Source organism: Rhinatrema bivittatum, chromosome 11 (assembly GCF_901001135.1).
Source record: "Rhinatrema bivittatum chromosome 11, aRhiBiv1.1, whole genome shotgun sequence".
NCBI classification, from domain to species: Eukaryota; Metazoa; Chordata; class Amphibia; order Gymnophiona; family Rhinatrematidae; genus Rhinatrema; species Rhinatrema bivittatum.
This window is the reverse complement of record NC_042625.1, coordinates 21275811-21301775: the sequence shown is the minus strand read 5'-3', so window position 1 is coordinate 21301775 and position 25965 is coordinate 21275811. Positions and strand designations below refer to the sequence as shown.

At 49.8% G+C, this 25965-nt stretch overlaps 1 protein-coding gene across 1 annotated transcript in view; it reads left to right on the top strand.

Moving 5' to 3' along the window:
• Positions 1-4500: 4500 nt before the first annotated feature.
• The window catches only part of MLXIP (MLX interacting protein), an 83862-nt gene continuing 62397 nt past the window's right edge, over positions 4501-25965 (top strand). The window contains exon 1 of the mRNA XM_029571892.1: positions 4501-4956. Coding sequence (XP_029427752.1) covers positions 4568-4956 — 389 coding nt within the window. The 5' untranslated portion in view covers positions 4501-4567. The remainder of the gene's footprint in view (positions 4957-25965) is intronic.

The window sequence follows — 25965 nt, the reverse complement described above, 5'->3', positions numbered from 1 at the left end:
GTCGGTAAAATTGTCGAAAGCAGAGATGAGGTCTTCCGTGGCGCATGGTTTGTGAAAGGAGATTTTGTTACTATGTGTGGGGGTGGTAGAGGAGGGCAATTTTATGGCGAGGAGTACATTGATAAGAGAGTGATCTGACCATGGGACAGGGATACTGTCAGGTGAGTGGGGAGAGTGTATACGGGAGTTGACGAAGATGTCAAGGGTATGACCTGCTTTATGTGTGGGGGAAGTGATGAGTTGTCTGAAACCAAGGGCAAGTAGGGAGTTAAGGAAGATCTCACAGGATGAGCTGGTGGAGATGGCATCCACATAGAGGTTGAAGTCTCCTAGTATTACAGCAGAGGTGTCAATATTTAGATTATCAGAAATAAATTCAATGAGTGGGGATGAGTCGTGTTCCAGTAGGCTGTGTGTGTGGGGGGGGGGGGGCGTATATGAGGCAGATTTGTAATTCTTTGGATTTAAGAAGGCCTATTTCAAATTTGTGGGGGGCATTGATGTTTAGTAGTTTGAGTTTGAGATGTTTTTTAGTGGTAAGGAGGAGGCCACCACCTCTTTTTTTAGGTCTTGGGGTGGAAAAAATGTCGTAGGCACGTGTGGGCAGCTGGTTTATGAAAACATGGTCAGTGCTTTTAAGCCAAGACTCTGTGATGGCACAGATATCAGGGCTGGAATCAGTAAGTAGATCATGGAGTATTGGAGCTTTTTTTTTTTTTAGGAGAGATTGGGCATTGGAAAGAGATATCACCAGTCTGCCCAGCAACTGGCTTATAGTAGTAACTGCTTCATTGTGCAGGTCACCCCCATGCCTTCAGAAAGGAGTAGTAGCTACCATGCTATGCAGATTACTCCCCATGCTACACTTAAAGTTAACGTAAGTTCCCCCTTTTTTTCATTACCAACCACGAGCCTTTAGGGATCCGCAATGTTTATCCCATACCCTTTTAAATTCACCCTCTGTTCTTATTCTCACCAACTCTTTTGGGAAGGCATTAGAGGCATTCACCACCCTCTCCATGAAAAAATATTTCCTGATGATTGTTCTGAGTTGTCCCCCCTGGAGTTTCATATTGTGATCTCCAGTTCTACTGTTTATGAATTATTAGGAAGGGAATGGTTAATAAAATGGAAAATGTCAAAATGCCTCTGTATCGCTCTATGGTGAGATCGCACCTTGAATACTGTGTACAATTCTGGTCACCGCATCTCAAAAAAGATATAGTTGCAATGGAGAAGGTACAGAGAAGGGCAACCAAAATGATAAAGGGGATGGAACAGCTCCCCTATGAGGAAAGGCTGAAGAAGTTGGGGCTGTTCAGCTTGGAGAAGAGACGACTGAGGGGGGATATGATAAGGTCTATAAAATCATGGGAGGTCTTGAATGAGTAGATGTGAATCGGTTACTTACTCTTTCGGATAATAGAAGGACTAGGGGGCACTCCATGAAGTTAGCAAGTAGCACATTTAAAACTAATCGGAGAAAATTTGTTTTCATTCAACGCACAATTAAGCTCTGGAATTTGTTGCCAGAGGATGTGGTTAATGCAGTTAGTGTAGCTGGGTTCAAAAAAGGTTTGGATCTTGGAGAAGTCCATTAACTGCTATTAATCAAGTTGACTTGGGGAATGGCCTCTGCTATTAATTGCATCAGTAGCATGGGATCTTCTTAGTGTTTGGGTACTTGCCAGGTTCTTGGGGCTTGGTTTATCCTCTGTTGGAAACAGGATGCTGGGCTTGATGGACCCTTGGTCTGACCCAGCATGGCATGTTCTTATGTTCCAATGTAAAATGTTTGATATTTTTTCATCAGTAATACCTTTCAGGTATCTGAAGGTCAGTATCATATGTCCTCTGCTCTTCCTCTCCTCCTTCAGCATCTTCTCATAGGTTTTCCAAACAGAACCCACACCAATTTGATCATCTTCCTCTGGACCTTTTCCATCCTGTCTCTATCCCTTTGAGATACGATCTCCAGAAATGAACACTAGGGGTGGCTTAAGGCAATCTGCTGCCTGAGGCGAGGGATGAGATGATGCCCCCCCCCCACCCTCTGCCCCTCCCCTTAGGCTCCCTCTCTCTGGCATCCACACTCAAGCACCCTCACACATGCTCTCTCCCCCTCTCAAACACCCCCGCGCACACCCCCAGGCTCGCAATCTCTCACACATACACACACACTCACTCTCACCGGGGCCTTCATCTTCCCTGCAGCAGGATGTGCTGTGCTTGCGGCACGCCAGGGTCTCCTCCATCTTTGCCATTTTCTGCGCAGAAAATGGCAAAGATGTTTCTGTTTTGTCGGCAGGATAAGGCGGCCGCTAGAGGAGTTGGGGGGGGGGGGGGGAGGTTTTGCCGCTTCCAAAGATTGCCATCTGAAGCGGCCGCCTCACCTTGCCTCATTATAGAACCCCCTCTGCTAAACACAGTACTCCAGGTGAGACTTCTCTAAGGACCTGTACAAGGGCATCACCACCTCCTTTTTCTTACTGGTTATTTCCCTCTCTACGCAGCCCAGCATCCTTCTAGCTTTATCTACCACCTTGTCACATTGCTTCGCTGTCTTCAGATCACCAGACACCATCACCCAAGATCCCTCTCCTGGTCTAAGTCTTTTGCCCCCCATCACATATTCCAGCTGCATGACTTTGCACTTCATGGTATTGAATCTCAGGTGCCAAATCTTTGACCATTCCTCATGTTTACTTAAATTGTTTTTCATTCTCTCCACTCCTTCAGTCATGTCCACTCTGTTGCAGAACTTAATATCGTCCACAAAAAGGCAAACTTTTCCTTCTAACCCCTCTGCAATGTCACTCATGAAGATATTGATCAGAACCGGTCCCAAAACCAATCCCTGTGGCACTCCACTTAACACTGTACTCTCATCCGAGCAGTTTCTATTTACCATTATACATTGTCTCCTGTCAGTCAGCCAGTTTGTAATCCACTCCACCATCTTGGTGCCCACCATCCAAGCTTCTCATTTTATTCACAAGCCTCCTTTGCAGTACTGTATCAAAAGCTTTACTAAAATCCAAGTAAATCACATTGAGTGCTCTTCCTTGCTCCAATTCTTTCACCCAAACAAAAAAAAAATCACATTTGTCTGACAGGACCTTCCCCATGCTGCCTGGGCTCCAGCAACTCACTGGAGTTTAGATAGTTCACTATCCTCTCCTTCAGCAGTATCTCCATTTAATCCACCGAGGAGAGGCTAACCAGCCTGTAGTTTTCCAGCCTCCTCTCTGCTACCCTTCTTGTGAGGCAGGATCACAACCACTCTTCTCCATTCTGGCAGCACCACTCCTGTTTCCAGGGCTCTATTGAACAGGTCTTTCAGCTCATCTCTGAGCTCCCTAAGTATCCTGGACCTACCCCATCCAACCCCATACTCTTGTCCACTTTCAGTTTTCCCATCTCTTCCCATATATTCTCTTCTGTAAAAGGGATTGTGCCTATCCCACTCCCATCCCTGCTCTTGTCCACCAGCAATGGTCCTTCTTTAGTAAACACAGAACTGAAGAATTTATTCGATATTTCTGCTATTTCTTCATCTTTCTCCGCACATTGCTCCTCGTCGCCTTTGAATTTAGTTTGAATTTTAAAAAAGATCCCTGTACTTTATCAGCAGTGCACCCATCTCTCATATCCCAGAAAGTTCTTATGATCCTCTACCATTAAATGAAGGAGGACGGTTGAGGGCTTTTGAAGGGCCATCGGCTATAAGGTACTAGAAGCAAGGCAACACTGATGAAGAGAAAGACACTGCAGTTCATTTGTACAGATCTCCTTCTAATCAACTACTGATTTTTGCCTGCTGCTTTGTTAAAACCATGCTGATTTCTACCAAGGGGGCTCATCCCAGTTCTGTTCTGCTTAGTGCGACGCTCTTTGTTTTGATAAAATAATCTAGCAAGGGGTACCAGGAAGCCCCCCTCCAGAACAATAACCTTTAAAATGTAGCGACAACGAAGCACTGCTGAATTACAATGCAGCCTAAAAGGCCCAGCTTTAAAAAATAATATCCCGTGGGAAAGTTTTCGACAAAATACCCCACAGTCTGGCTGGAAGCCCACCAGACACAGCTACCAGGCCTCCTCCCTTTTTCTCATACGTGAAACGCATCAGTCCCCTGGTTGTTTGCTTCCTGCAAATCTCCCCCAACATTAAGGCATTGGTGACGCATTCAGACCGCTCCTCCCCCAAATTCCATACTTGGAGCTTCCAAATATGGGCACCATGCAGGGGCTTGGTAGGAGAGGGACTCCCCGGCTGTCGCGATTCCCCGAAGCAACCCAGGGCTTTTCGATTATTTTGTTTTTTTTTATCCCCATTCTGCCCGTGGGCGTTGCCGCAGGTTCGTCCAATCCCCGCCAGGGAACCTCCCAGCCGCCTGGACTCCCCGCCCCTTCCTCCAGGGGGAGGAGAGGGGGAGAGACCGCCGATTGGCCGTTCCGGCCGCCTGACGTCACAATGCCCCCCCCCCCCCCCCCCCCAGTAGTTGCACGGCGAGCGCGCGGCCGGAGAAGAAGCGTTTCCTCTGCGCGCGGGAGTCCCCGGGGCTATGCTCAGCTTGCGGCCACCGATCCCTTTCCTTCCCTGCCCGGGCGGCAGCAGCAGCCGAGCCGGTGGCATGATGAGCACCCGGGCGGCGCCCGCCTTCCGCTGCCGGGAGCCGGTGATCGTCAAGCAGGAGGCCGACGACGACTCGGATACGGACGAGCCCAACCTGCTGCTGAAGAAGTCGGGCAGCCCCGAGCCGCAGATCATCCACAGCGGCCACTTCATGGTCTCGTCGCCGCACAGCGAGCATCCCCCCAAGAAGGGCTACGACTTCGACACGGTGAACAAGCAGACGTGCCAGACGTACAGCTTCGGCAAAGCCAGCGCCTGCCACCTCTCCATAGACGCGTCCCTCACCAAGCTCTTCGAGTGCATGACCCTGGCTTACAGGTACGACGGGGCAGCCCGATCCCCGCCCAGCCGTGGGGGGCCCGGTCGCTTGGGTTTTTTTTGGAAACGTCAAATGGGATAAATCGCAGCTTGCGAATGCTCTGTCTTGCATTTGTTTATTCGATTGCGTGCGGGGACTTGGAAGCTGATAGCAGCGGTCCAGCCCTGGGCTGTGAGGCTGTGGTTGCGGGGCGATCCTTCCAGTGGAGCCCAGCTTTTTTTCACCGATTCCCCGGGCGAGCGGAGGTTCGCGTGGCCCGGACTGATCTCGAAGTCTCCCGGCCCCTCCCCCCCCCCCTTGGGCAGCTCGCTCTAGTTCCGCGGGACAGTGGAGCGGATTTTGGCGAGGTCTCGGTTGCGGTGAATGCCGGAGACTCCCGGCAGGATGCTCGTGGTGCAACCGGGAACCCCCTCCCCACATGCAAAGAGTTAAACAGCTGGCACCGCCTAATCTGTGCGGGGAGAGGGGCGGCGGCGGTCTCCACGCTCGCTCCCCTCGGCCCTTTCTCGCGCTTTCACGGTGGTCCGCAGAAATGCGTTGGCGCAGGAGACTTTGCAAGTTTGGGGCGCTCTGCAAACTCGCCGCTTAATTCCAGCATCCTAGCGAGTGAATCGGGGCCGCACGGGGGGACCCGTCTTTTGCTGGTTTAGGTTAAGAGAATATCGGTCGCATATGCGCTTCGATGATAGATCATTGGGATTTTGACAATGCACTATCCGATTGCGCCTGTGTGTGTTTTCATTTTCCGGTTTCTTTCCCCCCCTATATTTGTGCACTAATTATGTGACTTGCAATCAATATTTAAATATTACCGTTACTTTGTATTTGGTTGTATGCTTCATTTTTCGTATAATTGTTTTGAAAATTGCAATAAAGAAACAGTTATAGGCAGTAAATGTCTAACTGATGTGATAAAAAGCTTATACTTTCGAGTTTCACTTTCTTGTACGACGAAAGTTGATTTGTTTTGGTTTTTAATTATTTTTAAGCAGCAAGAAGAGTAGTTTAATAGCAAATTGTATACTTTGGTGAAAATAGTGAGGTTATATCTACTGTTACAGTTTCAAGCTATGTAGCAGCTGTAAGCATAAATATTCCATTAGTAACTTCCTATAGCCCTCAAAATACTAACTTGGGTATTCTTTCTTTTTCAAATTTCTTTTGTCAAGATCTACTTTATTTCTTATGCAGTGTATGCAAACTTCATTCTGCTTATATCTGGTTTTCATGCTCAGGATATTGGGCTGTCTGCTAGCAGTAAGGGTTTATGATGTCAGCACAGAGGCCTGTAGCACCTTTTAATAATATAAATAGTGGTTATTGTTTGATTATAGTTTGTCTAGATGTCATTTTGCCACGAGATGCATAACCAAGTTTTAATAAATTCTTTCTAGGACCAGTCAACATCATGTATCTGACAGCGTGGACTCCTGTTTTCCAAAGTTCATCCCACAATAAACCTGTTAGTCTATAAGGTTTCTGACCAGCCTCTGGGTCATTTTTGCTAACAGGGCTATGCTGCAGGGAATTTTGTCAGCTTGAGCAGGGCCAGATTTAGGCATAGGCAGCGGACATATGGCCTGGGTGCCAAATTCTGAAGGCGCCCATAAACTGGGATTCTCCCTGCTACTCTCTGACTTCTGGGGGCAAAATCCCCCCTTCTGTGGTCCACTGCCTATAAGCACCATAATCTTAAATCTGGCTCCGAGCCCAAGGAAACCCAATGTTTATTTAGGGGAGAAGCCGAGTCAAGGGAATTCTCAAAAAGTCAAACTAAGCATGTTTCTCCACAGTCACAAAATTGGAGAAGGACTTTAGTATATAGGCCCTGTCTGTCTTGAGAAATGAGCAGTGTAGAAGGAATCTTATTAATTCAGCATACTGAATTATTTACAAAATAATCCTTGCTTATGACCTGCTAGAGCACAAGACAGTAAATAGTTCTATTACTGTAAGGGTAGGTAGAAAAGAGATGCACTTACTTATCCTCTGCCTGTAGTAACCAGTGCCGAGGTGAAGTTGAGGACAGGTCCAGCAAAGCTGCGAGGACAGCAGACTCCTACTAGAAATAGGAAACAGTGGAAACTGAAACCAAACACAGCCTAATCTGCACAAGAAGACCCGTGTAACCTCCGAGCTCACTGGTTGCACCTCTGGATCATTCTTATGTTGGGCCAGGAATTTAAAAACTGCAGCCTGGAAAGCGTCCAGTTCCCTCTAGAACTAACGCAGTTGCCAGAATCTCTGCATCTAATCTCTGCTAACTTCTGCATTTAGGTGGAGAAAAGAAATGGTAACCTGAACTGGAACACAGTCCTGTCTGTTCACGGTGAACATGTTCCTTGCTTACGCTGTAAAGGGGTCCCTGGACTTGATCCTGTCTGTGGCTTATTCCTAAACATCTAGCAGATGTTCTGCTTAAAAGGCATTCAGCCAAAACATGGCCCTTTGCTCTGCTTTTAAATATTTCCACATCGAGAAGCGCTTCCAGCACCCCTGCTTGCACAGACCTGTGTCTGTCTCACAGTATTGTCGCCGTGGTGTGGGAAGGGTCCCACGCGCACACGTTGCTATATTACCGTGTGTGGGTGGCGCCCGTTTGCAGAACTTTCCCACGTCTCTTCTTTTACATGGGGCAGGACTTTGTTTATTTTCATGAGGTTGTTCTGCATCTTGAACCTGCGTCTGTGTGTGTGTGTGTGTCTGTGTGCCTCTTATGTGTGCGTGAGTGTGTGTGAGAGGTCCTTGGTTAGAATGCCCTTGAAAGAGCAGAGGCCACAGGCCGTTGCTGACGTTTTTAAGGTTGTCTGGCTGTACTTCTTGGAACAGGCTTTCTTCGGAGCTTGGGCGATGTCTGGCACTTGGTACTTCTTATCTTTGAGCAGTCTGCTATGTTTGGTAAGGCATTAGTTTAAATGCTGGAATTTTCTTTGACTAAATCCACTAGAACTTCATTCCCCACCCTGCTTTTTTTCACACAGTTGTTTGCAAAGTGCTTTGGTGCTCTTCATGCCCTGTATCACAGGTTTGTCCCCAGGCTTGGAGTAAGACTGCACTCAGAACAGCCTTAGTCATTGGCGTATGTGGCTCGTGGTGGGCTCGAGGCATTTGAACACCGTGTGCTCATTGATTCTCCCTGAAGCCCTGTACTGGCATCGATGGCTCCATCATTCTGCCTGTGTGCCCCTTCTTTTTCCCAGGCTCCAGTTTTCTTCTTTCCTAGGACCCTGGCCCTGCACCTCAGCCTCCCTCTCTTATCGTTCCCAGAGCTGAATATGCCTTCGGTCTTGGAGGAGATTCCCTTCCCAACATCTGCATTGCATTCTCTCTCACCCTCCCCTGTTCAGTTTGCACATCTGTGGGTACGGGATTCCTGTTGTCTGTTTGCTGGAGTCTTATTCCCTTCTGTAGAGAGGTTCCCCTTTTCAAATGCATGTGACTTTAACTGCCTGTTCTCTGCTCCAGGCAATGAGCAGCAAACCATGTATAACATTAGATAGAGCATGCCACACACAGTAAAATCATCCAACACATAAGCACAAAGTTAAAAATCATGTTTAGAAAAAAAAGCAGTAAATCAGCAAGATAAACAAAAACATTCACTTGTTATCGAGCCCTAGCAAGATGTGGCTCCCCTGTCTCATGAAGATACTTCAGAAAGCTAAGAGTAGGCCAGCCGAGCTGAATGTGCTTTCAGAAGTCACTTAAACTTGAAATTTCTTTCCAAATGTGACTTTTCCAGAGAACAGGAATCTCACATCTGGGCCTTTACCAATCTGTACCAACCATGATGGTCAAAACCAAAAGAAATCCCTCCGTCTCTGATCTCTAATGTCTGCCTGGGATATACTTATCTAAAAAATGCATAGGGGCCTGGCCATACCGTGCCTTTAAAAGCCAGGCAGATCAGCTTAAATGGAGATCTGTAGGTCTTTAGGAGTCAATAGCACAGTGTGAACCTTCATCCCAGAGATCAGCCAGGTGGCCACATTCTGAGCCATCGGCATCCCTCTGAAGCTTTTCAAAGGCAACCCCACAATTGAGGAATTGCAGTAGTCCAATGGAGTAAGCGCCAAAGACTGGACCAGCGTTTGCAGCTGCTGTGTGGCCAGATGTGGCTTCCGGGAGCAGGCAAGGCCAAGCCTCTCTGCAAGTCTGGGTAATAGGGCTCTCAAAATTAAGGTCGGCATCCACAGTCGCCCCCAGGCTAGGAATTTTAATGGTAGAACCCTCCCACCCGACATGGCCTTAAAATCCTGGAATATCAGCCCCAGTTTCATTAGCCACTCCTTCCGTGAGGAAGGAAGGAGTCCCCTGTTCTTTCCAGAGCACTGGGCACTACCTCAGCTTAGGAATCTCCCTTCACCTTGTGCAGTGGAAAGGCTGAGCCGGCTCCTCTCTGATTCCTCCGTTTATCCACATCGGACATCTTTTTTTGCAGTGGGTGTTAGCTCTGGAAAGATTGATCTGATTTAGTGAACTTCCTGCCTCCTAGGGCCTGAAGTTCTCGTTGCTGGTTAATGTGTTTCCTTTAAAACCTCTTTCCATATGGACAGACTCCTGCATTCCTAAGCCATTTGAAGCGAATGGGAGAAGGGATGTGCTCCTGCACCGGCTGGCTCTCTGTGCCACATCTCTGACTGAGACCCAGAAATGTCCTCATCGACCAGAGGGCAAGTTCAGAATGGCCCAGGATGGTTATTTGATGATGTGATTGCTGGAGGTGGGAAATCTCCCTGGGCCTCAGTTTGCCCAGTTGTGGCTAAGCAGCAATAATAATAATAATAATAATAAAAATAACATTTGTCTCGCGTCTGCAGTATTTCTCAGCTGTGGAAATGACTGAGTATCTGGAGGTATGCAACTTGGAGCATTTTTTTTCTCAGGTGGCAAATAGTATTTAGTTAGGATTAGGGCATACTCTGGAGATTTTATTTTTCACACCTTCCTTTTGAAATGTATCTTGTATCTGGTGCCAGAAGTATGCAGTCGGGCCCCAGTGAAGGCTGCATGTGCGTTTCCGAAGTATTTTAAAGCGAGATGGGCTGCAGTTTGGATTGCTGGAGAAACTAAAATGTATTTTTACTGTATTTCCAGGCTGGTTGTTTTTTGTTTGTTTTTTTTTTAGCAGGGGCACTGCTCTAATACTGGCAGATTAGTGGAGATTAGAGGGAGGGATAATTCCTGGCACATCCACGAAAGCTTGTTACCTGCAAGGTCCATGCCTCATGTGCTTTGAGGGAAAATGACTTGATTACTCTTTCTTATAAAGAAATCAAGTAGGATATTTCAAAAATGAAGATAGAGTAGCTTCGTTTTTATAATATTCTTGCTCTTTGAAGAATTGCATTAAGTCTACAGGGCTCCCTAGGCAAAGCTCTTGTATTTGGATCTCTGAGTGTGGAGTAAAAAAAAAAAAAAATATATATATATTTTATTGTTTAATACATGTTCTTGATGATAGATATTGGTCTCTTGGTCTGTCTCCTCCTCCTTGTCTTGTTTCTGATCATTAATCAGGATATTTCAGGGACCTGGGGGGGGGGTGGGGGGGGAGTGTAAATGCCTTTCTAGAGCGAGGGTGATCCTTCCTGAGGCAGCACTGCTGGTGGAGAGAGGGAAGGTTGCATTGGCTTTTTTTTTCTTCAGATGATTATTACTGTAAATGAATTCTACTTTTTGTTGGAGGCAGTGATTTAAAAAAGTCCCTTTTTCTTAAAATATATATATATATATATATTTATATTTAATACAGTACTCCATTGGTGGGGACGTTCGATTCTAATCCAGACCAATTGCACTACTTTTTACAAAAAAGAATCCAGAATGTTTCACATGAGAAACCAAATACAGCATAAAAATTAAAATACAGCATAAAAAGGCCAATACAGTACAGTGCGCTCTGGCGGAGTGCACTGTTAACCTGCGTTTGGATGCACGTTTCCGACGCGCTAGCTTTACCCCTTATTCAGTAAGGGGTAATAGCGCGTCGAAAACGCGCATCCAACCCCCCCCCCCCCCCCCGAAACTAATAGCGCCCGCAACATGCAAATGCATGTTGCGGGCGCTATTAGGTATTCCCGCGCGATACAGAAAGTAAAATGTGCAGCCAAGCCACACATTTTACTTTCAGAAATTAGCGCCTACCCAAAGGTAGGCGTTAATTTCTGCTGGCACTGGGAAGGTGCCATGATATTAAGTCGGAGGTCCCAAAGTAAAAAATAAAAATTAAAAAAAAAAAATTTTAAATCTGCTCGCGGGTTGAAAACCGGATGCTCAATTTTGCCAGCGTCCGGTTTCCGAACCCCTGGCTGTCAGTGGGTTTGAGAACCGATGCTGGCAAAATTTAGCGTCGGCTGTCAAACCCACTGACAGCCATCGCTCCTGTCAAAAAAAGAGGCGCTAGGGACGTGCTAGTGTCCCTAGCGCCTCTTTTTACCGCGGGCCCTAATTTGAATATTTTTTTTTTTAGTGAATTGCGCGCCCAGGAGAGTGGCCTGAGCGCTCATCCGCTCTCCCGTGAACTTTACTGGCCTGACAGTGAATAATATATAAGCACTGCATGATACACCAAGGACATTATAATTTGACAGTATACATCAGAATGCATCAGGGCACCATAATACTCGGCTCTAACGTCATTACAGCTCCATTTGTGGAGCTAGCGTAATGTCAGGTCTACGGTAACATCGTCATTTTCCCCTTATCAAAATATTTATCTGTTAGATTTTTTTTTTTTGTATTATTTATAGTAACAAATTAAAAATTAGCCCTCCTACTTAATTACTTTAAACAGTGTCTCTTCCAAATTTGCATTCTGCTATGGTAAGTGATGTCCTTAAAAACAGAAATGCAGTTGTGGTTCCTTTTGCCGTTACTGGCAGAGAGTACAGATTTTATTACATGTGCAGTGGGGCCTCTCTTAGGGCTTTTTATCTTTAAGGAAGTATTGAGTAAGAGCTCACAATTACATCTCTTGTTTTTTGAGTGTGGGTGAAACGTCATGGAGCTTAACCTCAAGAGAAGGGGAGGGAAGGGATTGTATTTAACTAGTTTTGGATGGACTTTTCTGGCTGCCTTCAGCTTCGTGTTCTTGCAGGGAGATTCACGCAGATTTTCATTCTTTAGAGTAGATAAATAGTTTTCTGGGGAATATATTCGCCTGGGAGTGGACATTTCTGCACACCTTCCACTTTTCTCCTCTCTGTGGGTCCCGTTCCTCGTGTGATATGAGAATAAGACTCCAGAGGGAGCTGGGGCAGTCGACAGCCGTCCTCACAGAATCTGATCCCCCCTGAATGGTACACAAGCTGCAAAAATCTGCAGATGTCCCGCAGTTGCTGAAGCGGGGCCTCTGCGTCATGCAAGTCGGCTATTGTACGTTTAACCGAGAGCCAGCAACGTGCCCCAGCATCCGCAGTGGTTCTGTCCTGCCAGTAACATTTGGAGGCCCCCGTGGAAGGGTCAGAAAGTGCAAGCAGTCTATGGAAAAAGATGGACTCATTGCAGGTGGCAAAATTGTAAAAACCTGCAAGACTGCCGGTGTTCTCTAGGATCGGTGCGGCTACGCGTGTGATTTAGATTCCAGTAACCGTGTTTTATAACACAAAGTTTGGATCCTTTCTATCGTGTGGTTTTGGCCTAGCAGTTCCCCTGCCGCCACCTCATGTGCTCTCCCAGCTCAATTGAAGCAAGTCCCACCAGGGCTAAGATGTCATCAGCTCTATGCGTAGCTACGAGGAGCCGGAGTATCTATTTTATTTCTTCTCTGCCCAGTGGTTAGTTGTGGCAGCGACAGTCCTCCACCCAGCAAATTCAGACTGCTGCTCCAGAGGGAAGCTGGCGCCTGTAGGCCTCGCTGAGCAGACCCCAGTCTGCCACGGGGCAGTGCAGTGCGGCTGCGGGGCAATCAGCCAAGTCCCACAGTTTGCCTCTCTTTGCAGTAGCACCTCCTCACTTTTTGTAACGAAAACTTCCCCTCTCTTTAGGTGGTTGTTTAACAGTAAGTACTGTAGGCATGCCTCTTGTCTGTCATTTTTCATTTGCCCACATGCCAAGAATCACCTGTGTACATTTCCTGGCCGTGTCAGAGGATAGCTGCACCCGTAAATAGAAAAACTAACCAAGAAGATCAGGAGAAGTCGGGGACTGGAGCAATGGGGCTGACAGGGTTCCCCACACCCCACCAGTCAGAGAACGCATGGAGGAGACGGAGGGGAAGCTGGAGGGGATCCCCCCACCCCTCACCGTGGCTATGGCAGCCACTGTCTGGCATGAGGAAGCTGTGTCTGTGCCCTCACTGAGGCAGGGAGAGCAAAGTGCTGCTACAGAAAGGGAGGAGGGTGGGAGGGTGACAGAGAGGGTGAGTGAGGAGAGGAGAGAGGCTTGCACGGGTTTGCACTCCTTATGTACTCCTGCATCCCTCAAAAATTATTTGGTGGTGGGGAGCAGGGGGCTCTGCTGAAGGTCTGCTCTTCAGGTATAATTTTATTTCATCCATCGCATCACAGAAAACCACATTTTAGCCACAAATTCCTTGTGCTGTTAGATCAGTTAGCAAATTCTTTAACTTGTGCTGTGGCCTCCAGTGTGTCTTCATTTACTCGTTGGTAAGTCGGATGTGGTCCTAATCCCCTCTCTGCCTGGTTCGCTGCTGTTCACCTCTGCCTCCGCCAGCATCCCATGAACGGATGATCTGTCTGTGTCTGCTCACAGAGACTGTTTGTATCAGTGTTGGCAGCCCTTGCCCCATTTCATGAACCGGGGAAATGCAGCACACATCTTGTGCATGACTTTGGAGGTGCCACACAGCAGAGTAAACCATTTCTTACAAAAACCGGGGTGATCAAAACCAGGTGGGGAATCTAGGAGCTCACTCTGAGCTGCCTTCCTCTCCACATGCCACAAGAGCTGCTGCTAACGTTCATCCTTTTCTCATGCAGGTGTAATGGGGTCTGTATTTACAGCAGGGCTTGAAGTTCACTAGGGGCCCTTCCCAGTTGTTCCTGTCCACACACCCTCCTTACTCTTTTTACTAAAGGAGCTCTCCCAGCTGCCCATCGTAGATGCTTGACTGCCTGCTGCATCTTCTCGTGCTAGCAAAGCTGCCTCCTCCCCCATAGCACAGCACAGCCTTTCCTGCCATTGCTGGTTGACCTTGCTGCCTCTCTCTCTGGGACTTTGATGCAGCCCTTAGCACTGCTCCATGCAAGTCAATTTTGTAGTCTTCTCTTTTTTTCCATTAGGCAGGCGATGCATTTCTCTGCCTAAACTGTGATCACCCTTTCTCCCCAGTCCTTACCTCTCTCTTTCTCTCCTGTTCTCATTCTTTCTCTTTCTTTCTTGTTCTCATTCTCTCTCTCTCTCATTCTCTCTCTCTTTCATGCTTGAATTCCAGCCATTTCCATTACTGTCACCTGTGCTAGTAGATGATTCCAGGCGTCCAGCACCCAACGTGGGGATCGATGTTCTGTTTATACACCGTGGAGCCTGCTGTGCCATTCGCTGGCATGTGATAAGGGTTCAGATTAACAGCAGGTATTGTTTGGGAACAGACTGCTAAGTTTGAAATGCTCAGAATTCCCTTCCTGCCAGTGTCTGCTGGCGGTCAGCCAGGTCTGATTGCACCCGCCTCTAGCTTGTACCTGCCCATCCTCAGAGAGGGCCTCTGCCTGATTCCTCCCTGCAGAGTCCTCCACACCTTACATAGTTATCTGTGGAAACAGAGATCTGGTGGTGCGCAGCTCGGTTCTCTGTGGCCCGTGAGACCCTAGGAATTATAAAAAAGATGGGACTGGCCTGGTGGCCGTGCTGTGCTGCCACACGGTGGGGCCTTGGGTTTGATTCCGGACTTGGGTCTTCTGTGGACCAGGGCTGGGAGTGCTGTGAAGAGAGTCGGCCACCGTGCGATTGCAACCCCTAGCGAGCAGATGCAGGGGGTGGAAGGAGCCCTGGTGCTTGAGCCTCTGGCCAAGCAGAGCTGCAATAACTGAACCAAGTGTGAATAAAATAGAGGGGGGGTAGGGCGCAGAATCCATGGGTGGGTTGCAAATGAAGCTTGTGATGCCAGGATCCCAGCACTGGTTTTGATTTAAGTTGGAAGCCCAAAAGAGCAAAAGGAAATTGCTGATAAAATGAGTGGATATTTTTTTTCTCTTGAATGGATTTGGTTTCTTGTTAATGATGCAGAAAGCTTACATTATTTTTTCAAGTTCTTCTTTCATGTGCAGTATCCATTCTTAGAAAATAATAAAACTGAGAATGAATTATCCACATAAGATGCTACAGATGAGCTTTTGGATTCCATCTTGGAGATATGACCCCAGGTCTTTGCATACCGCACCTTCCACTCTTCCGGGCACCACCACAGACAAACATTTTTTTTTTTTAAATAGTTCCCACCCAGTACAAAAATATAACAATACAAACGAAGGAACAAGTAAACCAAAATTACCTTGCACAAAAATATTTATTAAATTAATATAACAAAATTTAACACATTTAATAAAACTTATTCAGAATAAACAGCCACATAGCTAAATATAAAATATTCATACAAAAATCCATTAGCACAAAATCAGCATCAGGGTTAGTATTCCTGTAAAGCCTTCTAATTGAAATAAATTGAAGTCCGCGACGAGGTGATCTTTCATGTATATCAGCGACAGGGTGTACTTCCATGCACATCAATCTTTTCTATTTAGTTGAAGGATCGTATTATCATTCATATCCAAAAAATGAATTATGTAGAATGAAAAGCCTTCAACCCTCTTTTCTATCCCCGACACAAAAGCCTTGATGTTTCACCGCATAGCGGCTTCTTCAGGGGGAGAATGATAGTGGTTCGAATGATTGTAGCTGCACCACTAATCGCTTAGTGAAGAATTCAATTCTATTTATATAGTCTTTGCTGAAATTGAGATCAATTCACATATATATGTATGTAGAGAGAGAGAGATTACAAAGAGGCCATTAATCTGCATGCATTAGAAATGTAGTGTTGGGGAAAACACTAGTTGCCCATCCAGCTTGTACTACAGAGCACATGAACCTTGGGGATGGCTTTGTCAGCCTGTGTGTATAGCATGAATACGGATGCCTGCTAATGCCCGGGCAATATGTTAATCTCACTTAGAACTGTAAAGCATTGTATAACATTAGAGTGAAAGAACCCAGCCAGAAATGACTGGGGAAGATGAGTGCTCGATGCGCAGCCTCGGACCCAGACGACTGACAGACTGTGTATGTGCTGTCAACCCGTTTAACACGCGTGTGTACACATCTCCAAGCACACGGGCAACGTGCAAACCGATAACATCAGTCTTAATAGAGTGTCTTCCTTTTTAAATAACACTCCTAAGGCATGGGATACCAGGAGGAAAGTCTAAGCACCGAAAATGATTGCTACATGGCCCAAAAAGCGACGGCTGCTATGCTTATTTGAGCACGGTGCCCAAGCTGGCCCTCGTGTATCTAGCAAATTATACAGAGAGAGGGATTTCCCTCAGTCTCTAGTGCCATGCACTTTGCCCCAGGTGCACGAGGACAAGGTTGGTGCTTTTCGGAGGTTTTAACATAGTTTAAAAATTACCCAGACCAATGTCTGCTTAGGGTACAGGATGAAGTATTAAGTAATCTGGATCCACATCAGGTTAGAGATACCAGGGCCCTTGACTTTAAATTCGTAACTGATCTGAGCTTTTCTTGGTGTTGGGCTCCTGTCGGGATATTTTGTGTTGTCTGTAAAGCAGGGCAGCTTTTTCTTAACATAGGATTTGCGGGGAGTTTTATTTTATGGGGAATGTTACTGCTGAGATCACTTGCTCCGTGTGATGTTATAAAGGGGGACATCTTGGTTCTGACTTGGAGGCGGAGGGATCACGAGTGGCTCAGGTTTGTCTGCCCTGGACCTTTGATCGAGGGACTCTTGTTTAATTAGTAATATTTGTTTTTCTAGTTACTTTTTTTGTTGTTAAACCTGGCTTGGCAACTGCCTTCGCCGCTTTTGGGTCAAGGAACTTTTCCAGACCTTCATCTCTCCCTTCTCAAGGTCCCTTTTTTTTTTACTGACACGCTGTAAACCATTTCTGAAATTAGACATCCCAGATTGTTTTCTCATACTGCAGCTGGGGGTGGGAAATGGGAGTGAGGAAACGGGGCCTTGCCTTGTGTTTTATTCCCACAGAAAGAATATTGCGAGAATTTTAAGGAATGCAAACTGGCCATCTTGGGAGGGGAAAAAATATTTTGCCTGTAGTGAAATACTTTACATAGATTCTCTCAGTGTTATTTGTTTTCTTTGTGCTTTGATGTTCAGATGTTGACGAGCACAAATAGCACTTGCAAACGTCGCCCACGTACAGTGGTGCATCCTGCAGAGGAGGAGAGGACGATGTGCATTTTAGATCGCTGAATATTACAGATACTTTGGGGGTGTGTGTTTTTTTTTTTTCTTTTTCATAATAACAGATCAGAGGAAGTTGGAGGTACTGATGACAAAAATCCCAAATCAAGTATCTGCTGTGGTAGCTCCCCCTCCCTCCTCCACAGAGTCCGATCCTGGGCCAGACAGAACAGCGTGCCCCAAATCTAAAGGTCTTAGGTTCGGTGCCTTGGTTCTTCTTCTCTTCCCATCCCAACCCCCAACATGGGAGCTTTCTACCCTTCATCCAGCACCTTGAGAGAGGGCGTGGGTTTGGTGGATTCACTCACGTGAATCTCTTTGTCCATACAAGTTCCTGCATCGTTCCACTTTTCTAAAGAGAATCCTCCATCTTTCATTCATGCTGAAGAATGGCATTCTGCCCTGCTAGCTGTGCGTCCTCTTCCATTATATCCTTTGTGTAGCTGTTTAAAAAAAAAAAAGGTTCACGTGGTGACCTGGGTGGATTTTGGCCTCCCGCAGGCTCCTGTGCTCAGACTTTCCGTTCTAACCCTTGGCATCTTTTCTTGGGTTTGCCTTTAGATGTAATGAAATAGATGATTTATTTATCAGGTTTTATATACCGTCATTAAGAAATATTCCATCATAACACTATGTAAGGTTTGTTTTTTTAATCCTCACATGCTGGGGGTTTTTTCCCTTAAAGCCTTCATCTATCTATTTTTCTTTCACGTTTTCTGCCAGATTTAAATGTACTACCACTTAACGCTGCGAGAGCACTGCTCAACATATGCAGCAGTGTACAAACCCATATAAGAGGCAGCCCCTTCTCAGCAGAGCTTAGTGTGATCAACACAAACATACAGAGCAAAAGAGACTTTGGGAATTTCACTTATTAAAACGATGGTTGAAAAATGAATGAGGCTGTAAGTAGGACAATCAGGGTTAAGATTTAAAAGCAGCCACAAAAAGGTGGGTTTTAAACTCAGCGAGAGAGGGAACCTGATGCACCAGCTCTGGGTGCAGCCAGGTGGAAAGCACAGAGTCGGGGAATTAGAGGCAGAGGAGAAGGGCACAGATAGGAGTGACTTGCCTGATGAGCGGGGTGCGTGAGGAGGGGCGTAGAGAGAGAGGAGAGGTGGCGAGGAGCTGCAGAGTGAAGGCACTTGTAGGTATGAAAGAGGAGCTTGAACTGTATGTGGGAGCGGAGAGGGAGCCAATGCAATGACTTCAGAAGAGGGATTATAGCGACTTTGGTGAAAGTTAAGGTGCACAGCCTGCAAAGGAGAGAGCGCGCGTCCCAGAAGACCTGCGAGGAGCAGGCTGCAATGGTCTAAGCGGGAGGTGATGAGAGAGTGGGGAAGGGTTCTGGTAGTGAGTTCAGGAAGGAAGGGACAGATTTTGGTGATATTATAGGGAAAGAAACGGCACACTTTAGCAGAGCTTTGGATATGCGTAGAGAAGGAAAGAGGAGATGAAGGTGACCCCTAGGTTATGGGCTGATAGGTCCGGGATCCCCAAAAATAGAGAAAGGAGGAAGAGGGGACGTGGGCTTAGGAGAAAAGCTGAGGAGCTCTGTCTTGTCCATGTGGAGTTTAAGTGGCAGTGGGACATCCAGGCAGCAGTGTCAGGCACACAGGCTGAGAACCTGGACTGGACTCCTGATGGAATATCTGGTGTAGAGGTAAATCTAGGAATGGTATTGATAGCCATGAGAGGAAATCAGAGCACCCAGAGAAGAGAAGGTGGCCCAGGACAGAGAACCCCCAGGCACATGAATTTTCTAAACTTTGCATTTCTCTGTGACCTTGTTAATGGGAGACAGAAGTCGCTCGGGCTTTGTTTATGATGCAGTAGATGTGCATTCCTATCTAACCGCAATATCACATGACAGTGGTTTAAAAAGGAATTGTCCTGTTCTGCGTCTTGCTCTAGGGAACAGGCTCATGCGTAACAGACAAAAGACTTCCATGATTTTGCTGACTGAGGTTTCTGGTTGTTAAACTTCCGTCTTGCTGCCCAGCCTTTGTTTTTCTACAAACCGTCTTGCAGTGCCTGAAATCCACTGAAGTTGTTTTGTAGGGTTTGGCAGACTTGCTGATTGCGCTGCCGGTTCAGTGCCCCTGCCTGAGGATCACAGGACTGCAAGGTTCTCTGGTTTTCCCCCAGCCTGAGGCTCACAGGACTGCAAGGTTCTCTGGTTTTCCCCCAGCCTGAGGCTCACAGGACTGCAAGGTTCTCTGGTTTCCCCCCAGCCTGAGGCTCACAGGACTGCAAGGTTCTCTGGTTTTCCCCCAGCCTGAGGCTCACAGGACTGCAAGGTTCTCTGGTTTTCCCCCAGCCTGAGGCTCACAGGACTGCAAGGTTCTCTGGTTTTCCCCCCAGCCTGAGGCTCACAGGACTGCAAGGTTCTCTGGTTTTCCCCCCAGCCTGAGGCTCACAGGACTGCAAGGTTCTCTGGTTTTCCCCCAGCCTGAGGCTCACAGGACTGCAAGGTTTCTCTGGTTTTCCCCCAGCCTGAGGCTCACAGGACTGCAAGGTTCTCTGGTTTTCCCCCCAGCCTGAGGCTCACAGGACTGCAAGGTTCTCTGGTTTTCCCCCAGCCTGAGGCTCACAGGACTGCAAGGTTCTCTGGTTTTCCCCCAGCCTGAGGCTCACAGGACTGCAAGGTTCTCTGGTTTTCCCCCAGCCTGAGGCTCACAGGACTGCAAGGTTCTCTGGTTTTCCCCCAGCCTGAGGCTCACAGGACTGCAAGGTTCTCTGGTTTTCCCCCAGCCTGAGGCTCACAGGACTGCAAGGTTCTCTGGTTTTCCCCCCAGCCTGAGGCTCACAGGACTGCAAGGTTCTCTGGTTTTCCCCCAGCCTGAGGCTCACAGGACTGCAAGGTTCTCTGGTTTTCCCCCCAGCCTGAGGATCACAGGACTGCAAGGTTCTCTGGTTTTCCCCCCAGCCTGAGGCTCACAGGACTGCAAGGTTCTCTGGTTTTCCCCCCAGCCTGAGGCTCACAGGACTGCAGGGTTCTCTGGTTTTCCCCCCAGCCTGAGGATCACAGGACTGCAAGGTTCTCTGGTTTTCCCCCAGCCTGAGGCTCACAGGACTGCAAGGTTCTCTGGTTTTCCCCCAGCCTGAGGCTCACAGGACTGCAAGGTTCTCTGGTTTTCCCCCAGCCTGAGGCTCACAGGACTGCAAGGTTCTCTGTTTTCCCCCCAGCCTGAGGCTCACAGGACTGCAAGGTTCTCTGGTTTTCCCCCAGCCTGAGGCTCACAGGACTGCAAGGTTCTCTGGTTTTCCCCCAGCCTGAGGATCACAGGACTGCAAGGTTCTCTGGTTTTCCCCCAGCCTGAGGATCACAGGACTGCAAGGTTCTCTGGTTTTCCCCCAGCCTGAGGCTCTCAGGACTGCAAGGTTCTCTGGTTTTCCCCCAGCCTGAGGATCACAGGACTGCAAGGTTCTCTGGTTTTCCCCCCAGCCTGAGGCTCTCAGGACTGCAAGGTTCTCTGGTTTTCCCCCAGCCTGAGGCTCTCAGGACTGCAAGGTTCTCTGGTTTTCCCCCAGCCTGAGGCTCACAGGACTGCAAGGTTCTCTGGTTTTCCCCCAGCCTGAGGCTCACAGGACTGCAAGGTTCTCTGGTTTTCCCCCAGCCTGAGGCTCACAGGACTGCAAGGTTCTCTGGTTTTCCCCCAGCCTGAGGCTCACAGGACTGCAAGGTTCTCTGGTTTTCCCCACGAGCACATTCCATTCTGTTGAGTTGCGGTCTGCGCACCTGAGGCCTTGCCAGAGTGATGTCCTGCTGTGTGTTTTTTTCCCATGCTTGGATAACGTATGGGTTCTGCGCTTATGGTCTGGTGTCGCAGAGTCCTGACAACACTGTTCTGGCATAGGCTGCAGCTCATGGTAGGGTACGTAAGATAAAACTCCTACCAGCAGAGTAGACTGAGCCTAAGTCTTCCCTGCCATGGCCTTCTTAACGATAACCGCTGTCTAAGGAACAAAGGCTCCCAGAAGCTGTTTATCTCTCTGCGGGTCCAGTGTAATAAAAGTGCGCTGGGGCTATCTGCACATGCTAGCGAGTGGTGGGGTGCAGAACTCCACGTCCGATTTTAGCAGGGAATTTTGTGCACCCAAACCGTGTCCCTAACCACGTAGTAACCTGTGCAGGCAAATTAACGCTCCTCCTTGCAAATCCTATGTTAATGATGGCATTAGCTGTTACCCCCCCCCCCCCCGACCCTCTCCTCCCGCCCACCCAGTGCAGAGAGGTCTCACCCATGTTTTGCTTACCGCTGGAAATTTTAACGCCTTGTCAGAGATGGCATCAAGTTTCCGTGGCCAATGTTAGTCTGTGGGCTGAATCTGGAGTTTGTGGCCCAGGGGGGTCCTATATTTGCGGTTTATGTGCATTCATATTGTTTTTTTTGTGCACATTATCAGGTTGGCGCACTTTGACTCCTGACACATCGGCATGCCATTAGCGAACTGCATCCAGGAGTTAACTCTTAGCTCTATTTTTCCACTGAACTCATTTGTATGGGTAGAAAAATACCACGCAAACACCTAAGTAGTGTGTGCAGAAAGATGCACTTAAGGCTCGGGCCCTGAATTTAGGGAAGCGCCCATTAACTCACTGCAGTCTACACTGCTATAGCTAAGGATGTCACCCAGCTATCGGCTGTACAAGTTCATCTGCCTGCAGGATATCTTGCCCTGTCTGGCTCAGTCAGGCTTGCTGCTGGGGATCTCATTATATAATATATATTTTATAATGGAAAACATTGTGTGCTGGCGCTCTCACCCAGGCTGCCTTGCACTGTGTGGCAAGCTAGAGCCGGCCATGCAGAATAAGGCTAGAGTCGTACGCGAGGTATCTGATAACGTCACAGCGCGCATGGCTTTAGCAGATTCCGTACGCGCCCAGAAACCCTTCCGTGCACTCTAATAATCTGGGACGCTTGTCAACCTTAGAGGATGAGCGTTTCCATCATGTCAAAGGCGGTTTTCCTCCCAGGTCTGAGCAGCTTTTAGATTGTGTCCCGCTGAGCTTCGGTGGTTGTCTGTCCGCTTTTGTTTACCTTGAGATAGCTGGAAGCTTAAACAGTCTGGCAGAGGCCGATAGGGCAAGGTGCCAAGCCTGTGTATGGGTGAAGAGCAGGCTTGTGGGCAGGGCTCTTCAGGCCTGGGGTGCTCTGCAGCGAGCGCCTCATGTGCCTGCCTCTCCAGGTGACCCTCCAGCATAAGGGCTGCCAGCTGGCTCCATGTCGTAAAGCGCAGGCGGATCCGGTCATCCATGCATGGGCTCAGCCCTCTGCTTATTTTATTTTCCTCCATTTGCCTCTTCAGGCTTTGCATTGCCTTGCACCATTCTTTCATGGGGGTTTTTTTTTTATTATTTAATTGGGTTTTGCTTTTTTTTTTGTTTGTTTGTTTGTTTGTTTGTTTTTGTGTGTCTTGAAATTCACTGCATGAAAAATCAATCTTCCTTCCCAGTTCATATCTGATGCGACACTTTCTTGTTGTCCCATTTTCAGGTTTGTTTGTTTTTCCTTGCAGCTTACTAGTTCTAGACTGTATTTTATTTTTTATTTTATTTAATCACATTTATTACCCTCCTCTTCAGAAACAGTCCGGGGCGGGGGTGCAAAAAAAATTAATAAAATATTCCAAGACAAAGAACAGACAAGCGTTTAAAACATTTAAAAACCAGGGGGACTTGCCTGCTGCCATCTGCACTTCCTCCAGTTCCGAATTCCTTCACCGCCCTGGTTGTGGGGGAAGCCCACGGCTGGGAGAGGCGCTGATGTCATCTTTTGCGCTGGCGCACCTGAGCCACGAGCCAAATGGGCTCACCCCTTGTGCTGGGCTCACCCCTTGTGCTGGGCTCGCCCCTTGTGCTGGGCTCGCCCCTTTGTGCTCTGCTCGCCCCTTTGTGCTCTGCTCGCCCCTTTGTGCTCTGCTCGCCCCTTTGTGCTGGGCTCGCCCCTTTGTGCTGGGCTCGCCCCTTGTGCTGGGCTCGCCCCCTTGTGCTCTGCTCACCCCCTTGTGCTCTGCTCACCCCCTTGTGCTCTGCTCGCCCCTTTGTGCTGGTCTCACCCCTTTGTGCTCTGCTTGCCCCCTTGTGCTGGGCTCGCCCCCTTGTGCTCTGCTCGCCCCCTTGTGCTCTGCTCGCCCCTTTGTGCTGGGCTCGCCCCCTTGTGCTCTGCTCGCCCCCTTGTGCTGGGCTCGCCCCCTTGTGCTCTGCTCGCCCCCTTGTGCTCTGCTCACCCCCTTGTGCTCTGCTCGCCCCTTTGTGCTGGGCTCGCCCCCTTGTGCTCTGCTCGCCCCCTTGTGCTGGGCTCACCCCCTTGTGCTCTGCTCGCCCCTTTGTGCTGGTGTCACCCCCTTGTGCTCTGCTCGCCCCTTTGTGCTGGTGTCACCCCCTTGTGCTCTGCTCGCCCCCTTGTGCTCTGCTCGCCCCCTTGTGCTCTGCTCGCCCCCTTGTGCTGGGCTCGCCCCCTTGTGCTCTGCTCGCCCCTTGTGCTGGGCTCGCCCCCTTGTGCTCTGCTCGCCCCCTTGTGCTCTGCTCGCCCCCTTGTGCTGGGCTCGCCCCCTTGTGCTGGGCTCGCCCCCTTGTGCTGGGCTCTCCTCCTTGTGCTGGGCTCTCCCCCTTGTGCTCTGCTCGCCCCCTTGTGCTCTGCTCGCCCCCTTGTGCTCTGCTCGCCCCCTTGTGCTGGGCTCGCCCCCTTGTGCTCTGCTCGCCCCCTTGTGCTCTGCTCGCCCCCTTGTGCTCTGCTCGCCCCCTTGTGCTCTGCTCGCCCCCTTGTGCTGGGCTCGCCCCCTTGTGCTCTGCTCGCCCCCTTGTGCTGGGCTCGCCCCCTTGTGCTCTGCTCGCCCCCTTGTGCTCTGCTCGCCCCCTTGTGCTGGGCTCGCCCCCTTGTGCTCTGCTCGCCCCCTTGTGCTGGGCTCGCCCCCTTGTGCTGGGCTCGCCCCCTTGTGCTGGGCTCGCCCCCTTGTGCTGGTGTCACCCCCTTGTGCTCTGCTCGCCCCCTTGTGCTCTGCTCGCCCCTTTGTGCTGGTCTCACCCCTTTGTGCTCTGCTCGCCCCCTTGTGCTGGGCTCGCCCCCTTGTGCTGGGCTCGCCCCTTTGTGCTGGGCTCGCCCCCTTGTGCTCTGCTCACCCCCTTGTGCTCTGCTCGCCCCTTTGTGCTGGTCTCACCCCTTTGTGCTCTGCTCGCCCCCTTGTGCTGGGCTCGCCCCCTTGTGCTCTGCTCGCCCCCTTGTGCTCTGCTCTCCCCCTTGTGCTCTGCTCGCCCCTTTGTGCTGGGCTCGCCCCCTTGTGCTCTGCTCGCCCCCTTGTGCTGGGCTCTCCCCCTTGTGCTCTGCTCGCCCCCTTGTGCTGGGCTCTCCCCCTTGTGCTGGGCTCTCCCCCTTGTGCTGGGCTCTCCCCCTTGTGCTGGGCTCTCCCCCTTGTGCTGGGCTCTCCCCCTTGTGCTGGGCTCTCCCCCTTGTGCTGGGCTCTCCCCCTTGTGCTCTGGCTCTCCCCCTTGTGCTGGGCTCCTCCCCCTTGTGCTGGGCTCTCCCCCTTGTGCTGGGCTCTCCCCCTTGTGCTGGGCTCTCCCCCTTGTGCTGGGCTCTCCCCCTTGTGCTGGGCTCTCCCCCTTGTGCTGGGCTCTCCCCCTTGTGCTCTGCTCTCCCCCTTGTGCTGGGCTCTCCCCCTTGTGCTGGGCTCTCCCCCTTGTGCTGGGCTCTCCCCCTTGTGCTGGGCTCTCCCCCTTGTGCTGGGCTCTCCCCCTTGTGCTGGGCTCTCCCCCTTGTGCTGGGCTCTCCCCCTTGTGCTCTGCTCTCCCCCTTGTGCTGGGCTCTCCCCCTTGTGCTGGGCTCTCCCCCTTGTGCTGTGCTCGCCCCCTTGTGCTCTGCTCGCCCCTTGTGCTCTGCTCGCCCCCTTGTGCTCTGCTCGCCCCTTGTGCTGGGCTCGCCCCCTTGTGCTCTGCTCGCCCCTTGTGCTGGGCTCGCCCCCCTTGTGCTCTGCTCGCCCCTTGTGCTGGGCTCGCCCCCTTGTGCTCTGCTCGCCCCCCTTGTGCTCTGCTCGCCCCCTTGTGCTCTGCTCGCCCCCTTGTGCTGGGCTCGCCCCCTTGTGCTGGGCTCGCCCCCTTGTGCTGGGCTCGCCCCCTTGTGCTGGGCTCGCCCCCTTGTGCTGGGCTCGCCCCTTGTGCTCTGCTCACCCCTTTGTGCTGGGCTTGAACCTTTGTGCTCGGCTCGCCCCCTTTGTGCTGGGCTCGCCCCTTTGTGCTGGGCTTGAACCTTTGTGCTCTGCTCGCCCCCTTTGTGCTGGGCTCGCCCCTTTTGCTCTGCTCGCCCCTTTGTGCTGGGCTCGCCCCTTTGTGCTCTGCTCGCCCCCTTGTGCTGGGCTCTCCCCCTTGTGCTGGGCTCTCCCCCTTGTGCTGGGCTCTCCCCCTTGTGCTGGGCTCTCCCCCTTGTGCTGGGCTCTCCCCCTTGTTGCTGGGCTCTCCCCCTTGTGCTCTGGCTCTCCCCCTTGTGCTGGCTCTCCCCCTTGTGCTGGGCTCTCCCCCTTGTGCTTGGCTCTCCCCCTTGTGCTGGGCTCTCCCCCTTGTGCTGGGCTCTCCCCCTTGTGCTCTGCTCTCCCCCTTGTGCTG